This window comes from Muscardinus avellanarius (assembly GCF_963383645.1).
Source record: "Muscardinus avellanarius genome assembly, chromosome: 7".
NCBI classification, from domain to species: domain Eukaryota; kingdom Metazoa; phylum Chordata; class Mammalia; order Rodentia; family Gliridae; genus Muscardinus; species Muscardinus avellanarius.
This window is the reverse complement of record NC_137793.1, coordinates 72811135-72830372: the sequence shown is the minus strand read 5'-3', so window position 1 is coordinate 72830372 and position 19238 is coordinate 72811135. Positions and strand designations below refer to the sequence as shown.

The 19238-nt window shown below is 36.0% G+C and overlaps 1 protein-coding gene across 1 annotated transcript in view; it reads left to right on the top strand.

The window, feature by feature from the left end:
- SPATA17 (spermatogenesis associated 17) overlaps positions 1–19238 on the top strand; it is a gene marked incomplete at both ends in the record, with an annotated part of 225758 nt that overhangs the window by 32635 nt on the left and 173885 nt on the right. The window contains one exon of the mRNA XM_080699466.1: positions 12405–12508. Within this exon, the coding sequence (XP_080555592.1) occupies positions 12405–12508 (104 nt within the window). The remainder of the gene's footprint in view (positions 1–12404; positions 12509–19238) is intronic.

Sequence of the window (19238 nt, the reverse complement as noted above, 5' to 3'; positions counted from 1 at the left end):
AAGAACAGACTTCAGGGTGAAAAATTTTCTCACAGGACAGTATTGTCCTGTCATGCCATTCTTTCATCCTAATTCTGCAGAGCAGATGTTTTCTAGCCTTGTTCACACCTTCCTATAAAAGAAAAACTGCTATAGCTTCCTCTGGGCTTGTTTGTAAAGGGTACGGTCCGGTGTTCTCCGTGTTGCAGTTGTCCATCTCTGAGTGTTGCAGTGGTCTTGCCCTCCCTGTCCACTTTGCAATAATCCTTTCAAATAGAGTATCCTAAGTAAATCTAGATTTACTTTTCTTCTTCTTTTTTTTTTTTTTTAAATGACATTCTAGGAGGGAAGAGCACAGATAAGAATGCAATGGGGGAGAAAAGTGAGGAGATGGGAAATGAATAAAGTAGATGCTCAGGAATTTCTGTGAGGCTATGGGGACTATGTTAAAATTACTGTGAAAAATGTAAACTAAAATCATTTCTTTAACAAAGAAGTCCAAAGGCTTTTTTAGAGGTTTGAGATGGGTTAGCTCTGTAATCAACTGGATACTTTTGTGGAATGAGGCTCACTTGCATACAGGCCCTCGTTGATTCCCTAACAGAGATTACAATTTAGAATTAGATGATTACAGTGACCAGTGACCAGAACCAAATTTGTGAGTGGATTTTTGCTAGAAGGTGCTCTTAAAGTTTTGTTCTCTGTGTACTTGAGTGGCTGGAAAGATGGGTGTGTGGTCTATATACTGTGTGTTAAACACATCTGAAAATTAAAAACCTAATTGCATATTGGTAGTTTAAGTTTATTTGTAGTTAATATAACTTTGACTTTTCAGTCCACAAACTACTAAGCAACTATGCTTACAATTATTACACTAGAAATAACTTCAATATGGGTGGCTCTGAGTGTCCCGGAAGAAGACCCTCTAAGCTTACAAATAACTACCCAAAATCCATAGGGTCAATAATATTCAGACACACAGATATAGAAGTGAATGTGTGTGTGTGTGTGTGTGTGTGTGTGTGTGTGTGTGTGTGTGTATAACATGAAAAGGACTTTCACTTGCAGTAGGTAAGAAAAATTGAATCTTAATTTGCCTTATGGACTGAGCCAATTGCAAGTTATTCACTTGGCTATTGATTGCTAACATGACAACTAATTATATTCAATTGTCAAAGAGGCTAGTAAAGCAGGAGTTGTTCGAATTTATTTATAGCCTATCCCTCCCTAAATGGATGTCACTCTTTTGTAATGAAGAACAAATTACATGTATGTGATTTTGTTTTATGTTATAGATATTAATATCCTCGTTTACTGCATTTACTTTTTTAAAGGGTCACCTTTTCTCTAAAGAATTTATTATTCCCCTACCCCTGTAGAACTGATCACTCTCTTCCTTTTTATTTCCCTATTTTATCATTGACATACTTTTGTTATAGAACTTGTAACATTTTATTATCCTCACTAATTTACATGCCAGTCTCCACCCCACACATGCTGGAAGTCCCCTGAGGCCCAGATCCTATCGTGTTCATCTTTGTGTGTCCAATGCCTGACTTATGATAGGTAGTTAAACGAATACCCTTGCATAATTCAGTGAGCTCTGGTCTGGTTTTTTTTTTTTTTTTCATGCAAGAAGAAAAAAAAGGAAAAAACAAAACAGGGTTTTTTTGTTTTGTTTTATTTTTGCTTTAAATGCTTTTTCTCTACCTCCCAAGTGCCCTTTTTATGAAATGATTGAAGCCTTTGTTGGAGGGTCTTCAAACCTTTTTGGTTACCTAACTAGACCATGCAGTATATACACACTGCATATGGTAAGGTAAAATCTGGGTGCAATTTATATGAGTGGAAGACCTCGTGAAATTTAGGACCTTGCCAAAGTATTGTAGTACATACATGTTTGAAGGAGGTTTTTTCTGAAATAAGCTGCTGTCAAAACCCACAGTATGCCTTTACAGAACCCCTGTCGCTGATTTGCTGCTAGGCCAGTGACAGTCAATTAATACAGCAATAAATTGCTCAGTAAATTTTTATCTTAGCTCCTGGGGCCCTTTTCCTCCTGTTTCACAGTGTGACACTTTATTTCCTTTTTTAGTCTCCAATTTGACTTTACTCCAGATTAGAGTTCTGCTTTAGCATTTAGGACACTATTATGGACCTCATTTAAATTTTCCCCCAAAGTTTTCTTTTTGACTCTATCTTTGGGAAGTATAATACAAATTGTGAGCAGATTCGATTGCCCAACTAATTTCTCTCCTGGTTGCATCTAGATAGGCAGTTGTGTATCTCTTTACAGGGTGGCTCAGAAATGACTTTTCAGTTCTGTCTTTGATTTTGGTTTGTTTTGGGATTGAACCTAGAACCTTGTTCTTGCTGGGCAAGTGCTCTACCACCGAGCTACATCCCAGCCTTCTGAACTTTCATTTCTGATGTCAGTGAACTTATAGGTAAGCACACAGGTGTCACCTTAGTCCTACCTGATACTGAGCTTAGAGACTCAGGTTCCTAAAAATACTTACAGGATGTAAGAGAGGGTATGTAGTACATCAAGTGTGGAAAGCCTTCAGATAGCAAAAAACAAATACAAGATACAGTTTAGTGAAGTTATTTCATCAATGCTAAGGTTTATGACCTGTTCCTTTCCCCCAGCACCTTGATTTATAGTTCACAATACTTACTATTTTAACTTGCTTTTATTTACTTGATGAACTCATTCATGAAGTCTCTGGTATGGACTGGCACCTATCCTACACCTAGTTCTTGTATTTGTAGGGGGAAAATAACCCAAGACTGACATAACATACATTCAGTTTCAACCTTGTTGCTGAGGCCTCCACTTACAAAGAGAATGACTCCAGATTTGGAAACTTATTACCTGAAGGTGAATAGATACAGCTAAGAGGTCATTGAAAGTACTTAAGTCAAACCGATGGCCAGTGAAAGTTGTATGTCTCTGAACCAGAAAAGCAGAAGGTTATCATATACCCAATGTTCCCAAATTGCTGTAAACTGGTAAATACTATTGAACCATTGGTAAATGCTAATAGAAGTTAACAATTGTATTAGGAATTCTACTCTCTGGACACCATTCTAAGTATCTTAAATATTTTCTGTGTAATCTCCACAACCAAGTCTTCAAGGTTGGTATCATTTATGATTACAACTTGAAAGATAAACAAATGAAATCTTGCCCCAAATCACAAAGCTGGTAAGTGACAGTGTTAGGAACTGAACCCAAGCTGTCTGGTACCTTCTCAGATTCCTGTCAATTCTGGACACTTGGAGTCTTGGCCCTATTTCCATACTAGTCTGTTTTCCAAAATTTGAATGAGAGCAACTATATGAACCCTGGCCAAAGTTCTTACAGAAATTTTATTACTCAAATCCTTCTTTTCTTGGAAAATGGGCCTTATAACCTTAACATTTTTTTTTTTTTTGGTGGTACTGGGGTTCCTGGAAACCCTTCTACCTCCAGGCTACACTCCCAGACCTATTTTATATTTTTTATTTGGAAACAGGGTCTCTTATGCCAGCAAGGCTGGCTTCTAACCAGCGCGATCCTCCTGTCTCTGCCTCCCAAGCGCGGGGATTACAAGCTAAGAGGTCATTGAAAGTACTTAAGTCAAACCGACGGCCAGTGAAAGTTGTATGTCTCTGAACCAGAAAAGCAGAAGGTTATCATATACTCAATGTTCCCCCAATTGTTTTAAACTGGTAAATACTATTTATTTACCAGCGCCACCACACCCGGCTAACCTTAACAATTTATGAGCATCCTTACTGGAAGGATATTTCACCCAGGAAAATTCTTAATTTAATAATAATTAAGGCCAGGCGTGGTGGCGCATGCTTGTAATCCCCGCACTTGGGAGGCAGAGACAGGAGGATCATGCAGGTTCAAAGCCAGCCGCGCGTGCTGGCTTAGGAGACCCTGTTTCCAAATAAAAATGTAAAAATAGGTCTGGGAGTATAGCCCAGAGGTAGAAGGGCTTCCAGGAACCCCAGTACCACCAAAAAAAATTAATAATAGAAGACTTAAGTTGAGGCATTCCAATGCAGTGTTGTATACTTCTCCTTGTAAGCAAAATTGGGTATCTTAGAATGAAACCTTTCACCAAAAAAAAAAAAAAAAAAAAGAGTAGTCAGGCTCTGGCATTCACATATTTCTAGTCCCAGCATCAGGAATTTCCACTCCTCTCTCTAGATGATACACTCTTCTTGCTACAAATTTATACAAAATTTTATGGAGAATGTAGCAAGGGATAAGAAAAAGAGATCCTCACTTATTTCCTGTTTGGAGTTAAAGATGAAAATCACACAGAATTTTGTGATCCAGAAGTCTTCAGTTGGTTACATTTTTAACTCTGCCATGCCTGTTTCAGACACTAAAACACTAATAAAAAAGAAAAGGGGTCTTAAACTTTATTAAAACTTTAGGAGCTTCACTGTATTGTTACCAGTGGTGTGGTTTGGGTTTTGCTGACCTGTGAGTTCTTTTCTTAACTCAATATAGAAATAAAGAGTTGAAATTCCACTGCAAGGTAAGAAGTTTATTGAAAGCAAGAGATAAAGCATCACAGTGATGAGGTGCCCAGAAATGAGACACCGCTATCCACCTAGACTCCAGGTCTTATATGTCCTTCATATTTCCTTGCCTTCTTAAGGATGGCGGTCTGGTCTGACATCACCAAGCTTAGCCAGCAACTACCTGAGGGGACACATGGTGTCTTTCAGCTCCCCCACTTTAGTCCCAGGGGTATGTAACTTTCTAGGTCTCAATATCGGTCTCAATATCCATGTATCATCTCATTTTTCATGTTGACCCAGAAGCTCTCTGCCTGACTCAGCTTACTTTATTGCTATGGTGACAGCCTGCTTGCAGGGCATGATTCAGACTGAGCATAGCAAGAAGCTGCCTGAGCTCAAATAGCAGGCTAGGAAAAGTAGGAAGCAGCCTGTTGTTAGGCATAGCTTGCCTGCAGCAGAAACATTAGGCGGCACAGGAATCTACCCGGGGTCACCAGGACTGCAACCTTCAGCTGTTCATCCTTCTCTATCTAAATTAACTTTCAAAATATACGAGCCTCCATAAACTAAACACAATGGAGATACAATCTGGCAGCCTCTTTGGTAGTAAGCAAAGGTTAGCTTCCTGGGAAATACTAATGCATGCAGTGCTTTTGGAACACCTCCACTGGGTCATTACTTCTTGGGCTCTCATTTGTCGGTCTGACCTGGATAACTGTAGTAATATCACAGGGATGCAAATTTGAAGAAGTGCTAGTTTGTACCATCTTAGAGATTTCCTTTATGAACTATGTCCCATCATACCTTCCCTTTCAGTATTAAAGATTTATGAGAGGGAGATGTGATGGTGCATGCTTCTAATCTGGTACTTGGGAAGCTGAGACAGGAGGATCACAGGGTCAAGACCAGCCTCAGCAACATAGTAAGACTCTCAGCAACCTTGTGAGACCCTGTTACAAAACAAACAAAAAAAATTTAGGGGTGTAGCTCAGAGGTGGAATGTTCAATCCCTGGTACAAACAAAACAAGATTTATGATAAATGAAAACTGGTAGTAATCTAAAGCTTATAGACTTTTAAAGAGTTATTGGTATTGCTTCATATAGTATTCCTTTTACTCTAGACTTGTACAAGTTATTGATCAATCACATACATTTACTTGTGAAATCCTACTGAGATCTGGAAAATTCCAACTGATTTTTTACTATTGTACTTATTTAAAATTATTTAATTTAATTTTAGCACCCCAAAGCATTTTGGTTCAGATTGAAATCCTGTGTGTGTGTGTGTGTGTGTGTGTGTGTGTGTGTGTGTGTTTACTGGGGATTAAACCCAGAGGCAATCTACCTCCAAGCTATACCTCTGTCTTTTACCCTTCTTCCCTTCCTTCCTTCTTTCCTTCCTTATTTTCTTCTTCATCCTCTTTCTCCTTAAATCAAGTTGCCATTTTCTTTTGTTACCAAATTGGGTCTAAAATATAAAAAGATAAGAAAAAATTATACACTGACTTCACTTAAAAGTGCTATATATATAATATAAAAATATATAATTATTCTCAATCCCATAAACAATGTACAATGCTATAACATATTTGTAGTACTACTCAATAAGCATATATGTTTAGAATAATGACCTCCAAGATTAAATGGAGATACATAGGTCATTTTTTAGTAAAAAGATACTGAGGGTCTCATATCCTAGAGATTATGGTACAATTCTCTGAACATAGAATGAATAATATATAGTCATATTTACCCAAAATAGGTACCCCAAAAATGTTAGACTGTGGAGGAAGAGAGAAAGGGGCTATTTAAACAAGTCCATCCTTTTACCTGATGATGCTTCCATGCCATGCAAATAATACTTCTCCCCTTCTCCCGCTACTTCTAGTAACAATCTTATTGTGAAATGTTCAAAAAGATTTGTAGAGAAGGATGGATAAAGAAAGGTAGAGTGGGTAAAAATAATTTATTTTTGTTTGTGGGACTAGGGATGGAACTCCAGGGTGCTCTACCACTAAGCTATATTCCCTTTTAAGACAGGGTTTTGCCAAGTTGCTGAAACTGGTCTCAGTTTTGCAGTTCTCCTGCCTCAGCCTACAGTGTAGCTGGAATTACAGGGGCACAACTACCACTTCCTGGTGGAAACAGAATAGTAAAAGAAACTGCAAATGGAATAATTAAATGGAATTTTTCTGGCAAAGATAGCTTATTATGATTTTCATATGTACATACTGTAGATACAAATCATATTGTCATATGTAATATAATCTTTCATATATATTTATATAATTTTGACATGAAAATGCAGTGCTATTCTGAATGAATATTTGTGTTACATTATTATTTTTACTGTTTTCTTAAGCTCTATCTTTAAAATTTGAGTAAGACCACTTACACAATTCTGTCTTAATTTTATAGTGCCCTGAAATGTTTAGATTCATCTGATAAGTAAAAGTAAAATTGAGCCAGGCGTGGTGGCACACGCTTGTAATCCCAGCATTTGGGAGGGTGAGACAGGAGGATCGTGGTTCATGGACAGCCTCAGCTACTTAGTGAGGCCTTCTGCAACTCAGCAAGTCCCTGTTTCAAAAGAGAGAATACAGAATAGGGCTGGGGGTATAACTCAGAGGTAGAATGCCCAGTACTGAAAAAAAAATATTTAAAAAGTAGAATTGAAAGTAATCGAGCCCTGCTACTGCACTCTCATATACATTTATAACATAAATGCTAGGTAGATTGTTATAACTGAATTAGTTTTCTATGGCTTTAATTTTAGAAGAGAGTACATTTTTTCTCTTTTTCAGTGGCATTAAGGTCACTATGGATTTTTAAAAATAAAAATAAACCCAATGGAGGAAAATTTTTTCTATGAGCAGATGGCTTTTGATATACCAAGCTTTTGGCATTTGTTTTAGTGCTTAAAATAAACATTATTTATAAGACCACTTACATTTTGATGTTACTTAATGAGGAATATGCATCATTGATTTGACTAGCTTAAGAGGTCATTTAGAACTTGCCCGTTAACAAGCTATAATCTGCTGAGCACACAATGACTTTGTTTAAAATTATCTATTCAGAGCTGATCAATGACAATAATTGTTTTATACCATTCACTTGTGAAAGTTACTAATTACTTTGAAGGACACAAATACTAGCCTATGTGTGTGGAGGTGGGTACTGGGAGTTGAACCAAAGGGTTTTTTACCTCCTAGCTATACCCCAGCCCTTTTTATTTTATTTATTTATTTATTTTTTATTATTTTATTTTATTTTTGGTGGTACTCGGGGTGGAATCCAGGGGCTTTCTACCTCCGGGCTATCCTCCCAGACCTATTTTCTATTTTATTTGGAAACAGGGTCTCACTAAGTTGCTCAGAGCCTCACTAAGTAGCTGAGGCTGGCTTCAAACTTGTGTGATCCTCCTGTCTCAGCCTCCCAAGTGCGGGGATTACAAGCGTGCGCCACCACGCCTGGCTTTATTTTATTTATTTTTTAAACAAGGCCTCCCAGCCAGGCGTGGTGGCACATGCTTGTAATCCCCACGCTTGGGAGGCTGAGACAAGAGGATCGCACAGGTTCAAAGCCAGCCTCACCTACTTAGTGAGGTTTCCAGCAACTTAGTGAGACCCTGCTTCCAAATAAAATATAAAAAAGGTCTGGGAGTATAGCCTGGAGGTAGAAAGCCTCTGGGTTCCACCCCCAGTACCACCAAAAATAAATAAATAAATAAATAAATAAATAAATAAATAAATAAACAAGGCCTCCCACTATTTGATATTCTAATATTTTTCCCATGTAACCTGAATTATTTTTATTGTTGTTGTTTTTTTTGCTAGTGTTTACAAGTGGTCTCTTTTTAATTATATGCTATATATGATGAAACATTTGAAGTCATCTAAACAGCTATGTGATCTATTACATTATTCAATTTATCTAAGCATCCATTTTTTCCTCTATCAAATGTTACTACTAATAAATCTCACCTTGGCATGATGCTCTAAGATTAAATCAGATGAGCCTGGAAAATGTTTATTTGCATGGATGATTTGTATATGTATAACTATTCTAATTGATTATTATTTTCCATTAGAAAATTAAATTAATTGAAGAATCTCTAAAATAATTTAAAGAGTATTTTGAAAACTCTTTTTTAACTTTTGACATATAAAAAGACAATATTTGTTTTACTGGAGATTATCTACAAAAACTGGAACAAAAATGATACCTACTTGAAGAAACCACCAAAAATACTAACATTGTTTCATATAACCTTTTAGTATCCAGATGCAGAAAAAAAATTATCTAGACAAATGTATAGAATGACCACTCTTATGGTGGGTTTACTTAGGTATATAGGAATAAAATCTATATAGGTTAAACAAAATAGTAAATTAATGTACTAGTTTTTGTTGTTGTTGTTTTTTAACTAGTGATGGATTGATGCCTTCCAGGGCTTCCAAGACCTAGGGACCAGTTTTTAGCAACAATAAAACTAAAATGGGTATTCCCTCAATTTACTGCCCACTTCTGCCTCAGAGAGGAGGATGGAAACAAAATAGGATTTCCCCCCTCCTATGCTGCAGGACTATCAGTATCAGTATCTTTGGGAATTTCAAAGCCTCCTCCTCCTTGCCATGAAAAGAGGATAATGGTCAAAAGGCTGAATTTCAAAAGACTTGGCTAGGAAGCAAACTCATGTCTACACAGGAAAACCATCTATTCTTTCTCGTGAACAAGAGAACAAAGTGAACCATCTCCCACGCCTGCATCCCAGTCTCAGTGACTTCCAAAACAAAAGCTCTGGGAGGAAACACTTTTACTTTTACCATTGCCAAACAATCCGACTTTCTCCGAGGTGCCTAGAGCACAGATCAGAGAAGCAGCTTGACACTTTCCCCCCAAACCCGTGGAGACCAGGATCTCTTAGCCCTCTTGTCCCAAGAACAGGAATTACAAAAAGCCTCATCCTATTTATATTGACTGGTGAATATTTGGAGAACGTGTGATCTAAAATTCTCAAGTTCCTACCAATAGTGTGAGTCTATGTATGGGAAAAAAGAGGGGGATACTTTCCTTTCCAAATACTTCCTTAAATTTGGAGCAGGTAGAAGGAGTATATATGCATATATTGTAGGAATGAGGACAAACATTTTCTATGACATTTTTACGTTGCATTGCTATATTATTAATCTCATTCCCCAGAATTAATGTCTCTGGTTTAATTGTACTCACAAATTGTTTTACATATTTCCAGTTATTTTATCCATTCTTGTATTGAGAGGTTAAGTAAAACACTTAATTAAAATCCCAGCATTTAATAAGTAAGATCATTGTAAGATTCTAAAAACTTTTGGAAGCTATGTTTTAAAATAGAGAAAAGTCACCGGGCATGGTGGCGCACACTTAAAATCCCCGCGCTTGAGAGGCAGAGACAGGAGGATCGCACAGGTTTGAAGCCGGCTAGCTTAAGAGACCCTGTTTCCAAATAAAAAATATATAAGCTAGGTCTGGGAGTGTAGCCCAGAGGTAGAAGGGCTTCCAGGAAACCCAGTACCACAAAAAGAAAGAAAGAAGAAAAAGTCAAGTCAAGGGTGAGAAGTCAAGTAAAGTACTTTTTCTGTTTAGTCTTTTTTGGAACCCAGGGACTTTTCTACCTCCGGGCTACCATTTTAGACCTATTTTATACTTTATTTGGAAACAGGGTCTCACTAAGTTGCTGAGAGCCTAACTAAGTAGCAGAGGCTGGCTTCGAACCTGTGTGATCTTCCTGTCTCCGCCTCCCAAGCGCTGGGATTACAAGCCTGTACCACCACACCTGGCTTGTTTATTCTTTATTGATTCAGCATTCCACTTAATAAATAAATGTTTTAAGGTGAATATCTTTTAGCTAAAAATAGGTTTGGGGGATAAAACCCATTGAGGTTACATCATAATATGTGAATTATATTATAAACACTTATTAAACAAGTGGTATTTCTAACATGAATCGCTCATGTAGGTATAAAATTATTGGATCATTTTAGGTAATGAAAGTATTTATAGAAGACAAAGTCAATATTTCTTAATATTTGCTCTTTCTTCTTCCTTACTCCTTTAAAGCATTTCAGGTTCTCCACTAAATTAATATTGTACATTATCATTTTTGCATTGAGTTGTCCTAATAGAGGTTGCTATAGAAAATATATAGGACATGGGGGCCCACTTAACTATGTTATCTTATACCCCCATTATCTCTCAAAAAATTAATGACTTGATCTAGTAAAAATAAAACTAGCAGAATTGTAGTAGTTGGTGTAAAAAGGAGGTAATTTCAAAAGAAACTTTCATTGATTGAAAATCTTAGTTCCTTTTGTTCCTGATTCATAATAATGAGGAGAATGGGTAATCTGAGGCCCTGACTTGTATTTCTGGAGCCATCACCAATAGCTGTATAATTATAGGGAGATAAAAATAAGCTCTTTTTGTTATTTTATTTTATCTTATTTTGCGGGTCTGGGGATGGAACCCAGGGGCATTCAACCTTTGAGCTACAACTCCTGCCCTATTTCTTATTCTTTATTTTGAAACAGTCTCACTAAGTTACAGAGGGCCTCACTAAGTAGCTGAAGGTGTCCGTGAACTGTGATCCTCCTGTCTCAGCCTACCAAATGCTGGGATTACAAGCGTGCACCACTACGCCCGATTAAGTAATCTCTTTTTGTAACCATTTTGTCATCTATGAATTAAATAATAAGAGTATTTGCCTTATAGGAGGGTTCTTCTACATATAAGCAAAATCCTTAGACTAGTACCCAGCACATAAGAACTCATTGTTAAGCCAGGCGTGGTGGTGCACACTTGTAATCCCAGCGATTGGAAGACTGAGACAGGAGGATCTGTGTTTGCAGACAGCCTCAACTATTTAGTGAGGCCCTTTGCAACTCAGTGAGACCCTGTTTCAAAACAAAGAATAAAAAGTAGGGCTGGAATGTAGCTCAAAAGTAGAATTCCTCTGTGTTCCATTCCCGGTACTGCCAAAAAACAAAAAAACAAAACAAAAAAACAAACAAAAAAACCTCATTTTTAGATATTGTAATAGAAGTATTAAAATGTCATATATAATTAAAAACAGCATTTTACTTAAAGATTTTGATGCCAATAAACTTTAAAATCCCATTTAAAATTTTATCTCAATGAGACTAAATAGTCTTTAAGTCAAATAGTTTATGAGTAAAACAAATTCCATAAACCTAGACAGTAAGAACAGTTGGAATTTGTAAGTCAACTTGTAAAAAAAAATTTTTTTTTGCAGTACTGGGGATAGAAACCAGGGGTATTCTACCTCTGAGTGACACTCCCAGCCATAATTTTTAATTCTTTATTTTTGAAACAGAGTCTCACTGAGTTTCAAGGGGCCTCACTAAGTAGCTGAGGCTGTCCGTGAACTGTGAGGCTGTCTGTGAAATGCTGATGTAAATCTTTTTCTTTTTTGGGGGGTCCTGGGGTTCCTGGAAGCCCTTCTACCTCCGGGCGACACTCCCAGACCTAATTTATATGGCTTCGGACCTGCGCGATCCTCCTGTCTCTGCTCCCAAGCACGGGGATTACAAGTGTGCGCCACCACGTCCGGCTGGTATAAATCTTTTAATAGCTAATTTTGCAACTTAGTATTCCATGAAATAATGATAAATTTTTAAAATAGATTGTAATAACCTATATTTATTTTTGTGATGTATTATAATAAATCTATAAGCACAACCTACATTCCAACTTATATACTGTTATATTAGTAGAAAAGCCTAAGGCCTTATGTAATGTGGGTTATCAGCTATAATTACCTAGGTCTTGAAAAACTGTTAATGTTTTTAATAAAAACCGTTTAATGGCTTATTTTATCTTTTACTCATACCAATAGATTCAGAAACGATGGCGAGGCTATAGGATTCGGAAATACTGCTTTAATTATTATTATTTGAAAGAGTACCTGAGAGCTGTTTCGGAGACCAGTGATGCAATTAGGTGAGTAATCTAATCACTAGTCTACTAGTGAAAGCGTTAGAAAGATTACTCCAATAGAGGGTGAGCATTACCACAATTAGAAACTTTCTAAAACTCAGTGATATTTCAGGCAGAAATTTATTGTAAGATATACATACATGATTCTATTTATCTTAAAATTTATTATTATGCATTAAATAAATCTTTTGTTGTCTTGAGTAAATATTAGATGATTTTTGTGTATAGCATCTTGGTTCTATGCAAAATAATTTAGTTCCTATAAAATTATCATTTAAGTTGGATTATCTATAAAGTGATTCTTCAGATGAAGGATTAAATATGAGGCTTGTATATATTTTGAAAAACATGTTCAATAGCAAGAACTTGCCTCTCAAAGAAGAAAATATCCTGGATCATGTTAAATGAAGAAGTCTTACTGTCAGTTTTTATTTTATATTTTTAAACACCTTGGAAGATAGAACCTGGTTATAGGTTGTAGGATATCTTTTGTAGACTTATGCCAAGTAAAGGTACTGAAACAGGCTTCAGTGAACTTTTCCAAAGTTCTGTGTAGTAAGTTTCCACATTACTTTACTTTAAAAATAATTTTCTTTTCTTTTTGTGGTATGTCCTATTCTAATGATATATGAGTAACCATTGCCTGTAATACATTTACATAAAGATGAAATCATAATTAGTAATTGTTTATATTTATATAATAGTTTTTCTTTCAAATTTTTCACATACATTATTTTATTCTTTAAAGATAAATAATTGGCAATAATTTGCTTAAATTTTTTGGAGATCCTGAAGTAATACATATTATAAGATATATCTGAAAACTACATTCTAAACTTTCAAATTTCTTATATATGTTGTGAAAGTAAAGAATCTGGTCTTTGAAAATTAAGTATAGCGAATTTGTTAGGTTGTTCTCATTGGAAAGAGCAGCAAAGGGTTGGGAAGGCTTCACTAGGGTTTAGCAAATGGAAAAAATTGGAAAACTCAGGAACACATGGAGCATAGGGGATTGCTATTTTTTTTTTTTGAAAATCAAAAGATATAGAGACTGGCTGGCTGGCTGCAAATGGCCAACTTGAGTGGAACGAGTTAGCAAAGTATGAAAGAAGGAAGATGAACAGGGCTGGGATTAAAGGGAGGTGCTTGGAGATTTTTAAGGCACACAGCTGAAAGGCGCCCACTGTCAGGGTCCTGCAAGTGCCAGCCCTGGACCTCAATAACCCTGGGGTGACTGAGTTCTTAAAAGTTGCATTTCAGATTTTAAATTTGCTTCACATAAGATCAGGCCCCGGATAGGGGATGGTTCTCCAGGAAGTGAACAGATGGAAATGTGGTTTTGGAAAGGCTTACATCTTCTGTTTGACAAGTACTTCCATTAATCCTTGCTTTTGTGCTGATTTTAATGGAAATATTTTCAGTCACTACAAAGTCTGGTAAGTCAGTGCTGAAAATTTGTTTTAGAGTGATTTTTTGATGGGCTTATGGACTTTTTATGTATTATATCACAGAACTATTCTGTTACTTCTATCTCTCATAAGTTTTTTAAACCAAGAATGTAAGTTCAATTCAACAAGTGATTCCCCATTGAAATATCCCTTTTCATGTCTTGATAGACATATATTTTAGTATGTGAAGCTCTGGGTTTGAACCTCAGCACTGCATTCTAAAAGTATATTAATAGACATATTAATATTAAATTCTCAGTGTGTTCTAAAATACATGTAATTGGGTTGGGTTATTAGTTATTATTTTGATTTATCACTTCATTATAATACTATTTTATCACTTAAATATGCTAATATTTTATATAGTATACTTATATCCACTTTTGAAAACATAATTAGTTGAGATGTCTTTCATTGAAATTGTCTGGTCTTGAGCCAGGCGTGATGGCGCATGCTTGTAATCCCAACATTTGGGAGGCTGAGATTGGAGGATCGCAGTTCGTGGACAGCCTCAGCTACTTAGTGAGGCCCTCCACAACTTAGTGAGACCCTATTTCAAAATAAAGAATTAAAAAAAAAAATAGGGCAGGGGATGTAGCTTGGAGGTCTAATGCCCCAGGGTTCCATCCCCAGAACCCCCCCCCCAAAAAAAAAAAGAAAAACAAAACAAAAAAGAAATTGTCAGGTCTTGGTACCAGGTTTTTGCTGAGTTCAGCAAAAATAAATCATTTGAACTGAGTTCATCAAATAAATATAGCATAGGGATTATTACTCTTTATTCAATAAATATGGCATGTAGGTTATTACTGCTTAAAAGTATAAAAGAAGTAATTCATTAAAGTTTCTGTACCCAAAGCTGTTTGAGTAATATGTATATTTAAACATTTCCAAACCTTAATTCAGTTTTTATAACTCAAAGTCAATTCTATTTTTAGATAATTATTTAGTTTGGCATTAAAATATATCAGGATGCTATTTATATTTTAATTAAGATGTATATTTTGTTATTGCATTTTATTTCTTATTTTAAATTTTGCTTATTTAAATTTTTGCCTCCTGTGTTCTCAAAATTATTATACTTACCTGTTTTATTCTTTTTTTAAAAAAAAACCAACCTCTTAGATTTTAGTCAATGGGAGAAGTTGAAAATTTTTACTTATTTTTGTTTCCTAATTACTTTTCTTGCTTTTTATTTTTAAAACCCTTTATTTCAGAAATAATAGATGTTCATTATAGAAAAAACAAAAATAAAGATAAAACAAAATAACAAAAAGTCATCTATAACCCCATCATTCAGAAATATATGCTGTTAGCTGGGTGTGGTGGCGCACGCTTGTAATCCCGGCGCTTGGGAGGTGGAGACAGGAGGATCACGCTGGTTTGAAGCCAGCCACACTGGCTTAAGAGACCCTGTTTCCAGATAAAAATATAAAATAGGTCAGGGAGTGTAACCCGGAGGTAGAAGGGTTTCCAGGAACCCCAGTACCACCAAAAAAAAAAAAAAAAAAAAAAGAAAGAAAAAGAAAAGAAAAAAGGAAAAAGAAAAAAGAAATATATGCTGTTAATATTTTTGTGTTTATTCTTTCAAAACTCTGTCTTTTCTGTTTTTTGTGTGTGTTTGTTTTTTTTTTGTTGTTTTTTTTTTGGTTTTTTTTTTTTTTGGTTTTTTTGGTGGCACTGGGTTTCCCGGAAACCCTTCTATCCCAGGCCTATTTTATACTTTTTTATTTGGAAACAGGGTCTCTTAAGCCAGCATTGCTGGCTTTGAACTTGTGCGATCCTCCTGTCTCCACCTCCCAAGCACGGGGATTACAAGCCTGTGCCACCACGCCCAGCTGTCACTTTATAACTGTATAAATTTGGGATAATTCTATTTTCCTTTTCATGAAAATATCCTCATGCAGAAAGGAGAAAAATAGCAGAATAATTACATAATCTTATTATGAGATACATATATATTTGTATATATATATATATATATATATATATATAGGCATTGGGGTTCCTGGAAACCCTTCTACCTCCGGGCTACACTCCCAGACCTATTTTTTTTGTATATACATTTTTATTTGGAAACAGGGTCTCGTAAGCCAGCGAGGCTGGCTTCGAACCTGCATGATCATCTTGTGTCCGCCTCCCAAGCGTGGGGATTACAAGCCTGCGCCACCACGCCTGGCAAATTAATCAATATTTTAAAGTGCTTAAACAACAGAAATCTAAAGGAGGGAGGCAGACAAGGGGAGAAAGATGTGATGAAAGAAACCACTGACACTTTGCACATGTATGAAATTATCAGCGCCAATCTCAACATCATATACAGTAAAGGGGAGGGGGAGGAGTGAGACCTGGAGGAAGCTCACCAAGGCTCTTTTCATGTAGGATTCTCACTCTGAACTTCATTATGATAAGTGATTGCAATACACACACACACACACACACACACACACACACACACACACACACACAGTGCCTGGCACTGGTAATAACAACAAAAGCAGAAAACCTTCACGTTTTTTGTGTGCCAGTAAATATACTAAAATCTTAGAACTATAGCTAGCAGTCATGTGTAACACAGTGTCTTTGTAATCTCTGATTTTCTGAGGTTACCCTATGCTCTAATATTCAAAACAAATATAGTTTAGTACTTCAAACTGAAATGCAGTGCCCTTGCCCTTTCAGTGTCTCCCGGTTAGCAGGCATTTTTCTTCCTCTTTCTCTCTGATGGCCTGTTTCATCAAGCTCACAATTCCATTCTGCACTTGACTCACTCTGTGCACTCCTTGGGTATTGAACCCAGGGCCTCACACATGTTGGGCAAGCACTCTACCACTAATTTTTATTCTTTATTTTCAAACAGGGTCTCACTGAGTTGCAAAGGGCCTAAGTAGTAGCTGAGGCTGTCCACAAACTGCAGTCCTCCTGTCTCAGCCTCTCAAATGCTGGGATAACAAACGTGTGTCACTAAGCCCAGTTAATATTTTTTTAAATTCTGTGAGTGAACTTTGTGTATTTTCTGGTGTTGTTCTGAATTTTTTGTGATGATCATTTTATTTTTCTCCTTAATCTGATGTACTTTTAATTATATTTAAACGTAAATATATTAAACATGCTGCTTACCTGATATAAAAATTGAGAGATCTAAAAATCACTATCTTGGTAATAGTTCCAAATTTGTCCTTCTACCAATACTTACTTTAAATATTTTATCTATTTTGACTTTGTTTTATTCCTAAAATATAAAAAAGTTGTTTAATCTTAATGAAATCAAATAATTTTATTTACTCAATAATACTCTCTAGTTTTTAAATTTAATTTGTTACCATATTAACATTCCTTTAAAAACGATTGTAATGCAAACATTATTGAAAATCACTAGGGAATGCCAAGGTGCTAAGGCTGACCTTAAAACTGCAATCCTCCTGTCTCAGCCTCCCAAGTATATCACTGGCCTGACTGGATATCTTTTTATTTATCCTACTGATTGTTTGTTAATGTATATTATTATACTCTAATCTGTAAATTTATAAATTCATCAGTTTTTAAATTTTTTAACAATGATCTCTTATCAACTGTCTTCCATTTTCTTTTTAGTTTTCTTTTGGGGTTTTGATTTTACATATATTAGGCCCTCTCATTGCAGCTTATATTTATAATACTTTCTGTATACTTGTTTCTTTATATTTAATTCAGGATAGTGGCTTTATTTCAGTAATTCCTTCTAATTCAGAGTTAACTTTGGGGACTATATTTTTATTTTCTAAAGGTAGTGTTTAGTACTTTAAAATTTTACCTAATAATTTAAAAAATAATTTCATATTGTTTACTCTTTTACTTTTTGTTTAAAATTTAATTTAATAATCACATATTTATATTCTGTGTCTAATCATAGTGATATTGTTTATATTGCTTATATCAAATATCTTGTTTTTCCCTCCTGTGTATTTACCACTAAAAATTTGTGAGGTCAAAGTTAGCTGAACTTAACCTATAGCAATCCCAAAGGCATAAATTGTCACCTCTTTTCTCTAGAAAGCACTTATGTCTTTGTCTATTATCTGTGTTATTTATCTTTCAGTAACTGTGACAAAATATCTGAAGAAATAAACCTAAAGGAAGATTTGGCCTGGCTCATGGTTTCAGTCCAGGGTTGGCTAGCTCCATTGGTGTGGGCCTGAGATGAGGGGGCATCTCAAGGCAGCCCAAGTATGCACTGGAGGGGGCAGTTCACCTCATGGCAGCCAAGAAGCAAAACAGTGAGGAAGGAAGGGGACAGGGACAAGCTATTCAGCGTGCTGTGGAGGAGACCCCGAAGAGGAACACTGGGGCAAAATGACTATTGTGTGTCAGGGTAGAGTGGGGAGTTGAGGGATTAGAGATATTTTTCAGAGGCAGTGAAACTGAGCCCGGAAAATTGTGCAGAAACTACAACATTAACATAGGAAATTTCACTGGATTTGGTATATAATACATGATGGAAGAATTGGCTAGGGATAAATCCAGTATAACTGGGATCATGCCATTAGGGTATTTAACATGTTAGGATTTTTAACCATATTAAAGTATTTAACTCTATTTTTTATGTGTATCATATTGAAAATGGCATACATTCAGACAGTGCTTGGTACCCTTCCCTGCTTTCCCTTTTCCCCCAACAATAAGTGTGCAGGTTGACCATGCTACATTCATACTTCTACACATATTTGAATATAGCTCCTCCATTAATCAACCTCAGCCTTCTTCCTCTCTTACCCTTCCATTCTAGCTTTGCTGACATTTCCCCTCCATTATCTGGAGTCCCTCTGGTACCCCCAAAACTCCCTAGTTTGGGCATATTAAAGAAGACATATGTCACTTCTCTTTCAGTGCTTGGCTGATCTCACTTAACTTAATGTTCTCCAAGTTTTTCAATCTTCTTAGAAATGACATGATTTTGTTCTTCTTTATAGCTGAGCAGAATTCCATTGTGTGTATTTCCCATATTTTGCAATCCATTCATCTGTTGATGGAGACCTAGGTTGCTTCCATATTTTGGCTATTACAAATTGTGCTGCTATGAACATGGGTATACATATGTTATTGTAGTTCTCTGATTTTAACTCCTTTGTAAAGATACTCAGGAGTGGTATAGCTGGATCATATGATGGATCCATTCCAAGTTTTTTAACAAATCTCCACACTGATCTTCATAGTGGCTGAACTAGTTTGCACTCCCACCAACAGTATAAGTCTTTCTCTTTCCCCACATCCTCATCAGCATTTGTTATTTTTTTTTTATGCTTGCCACT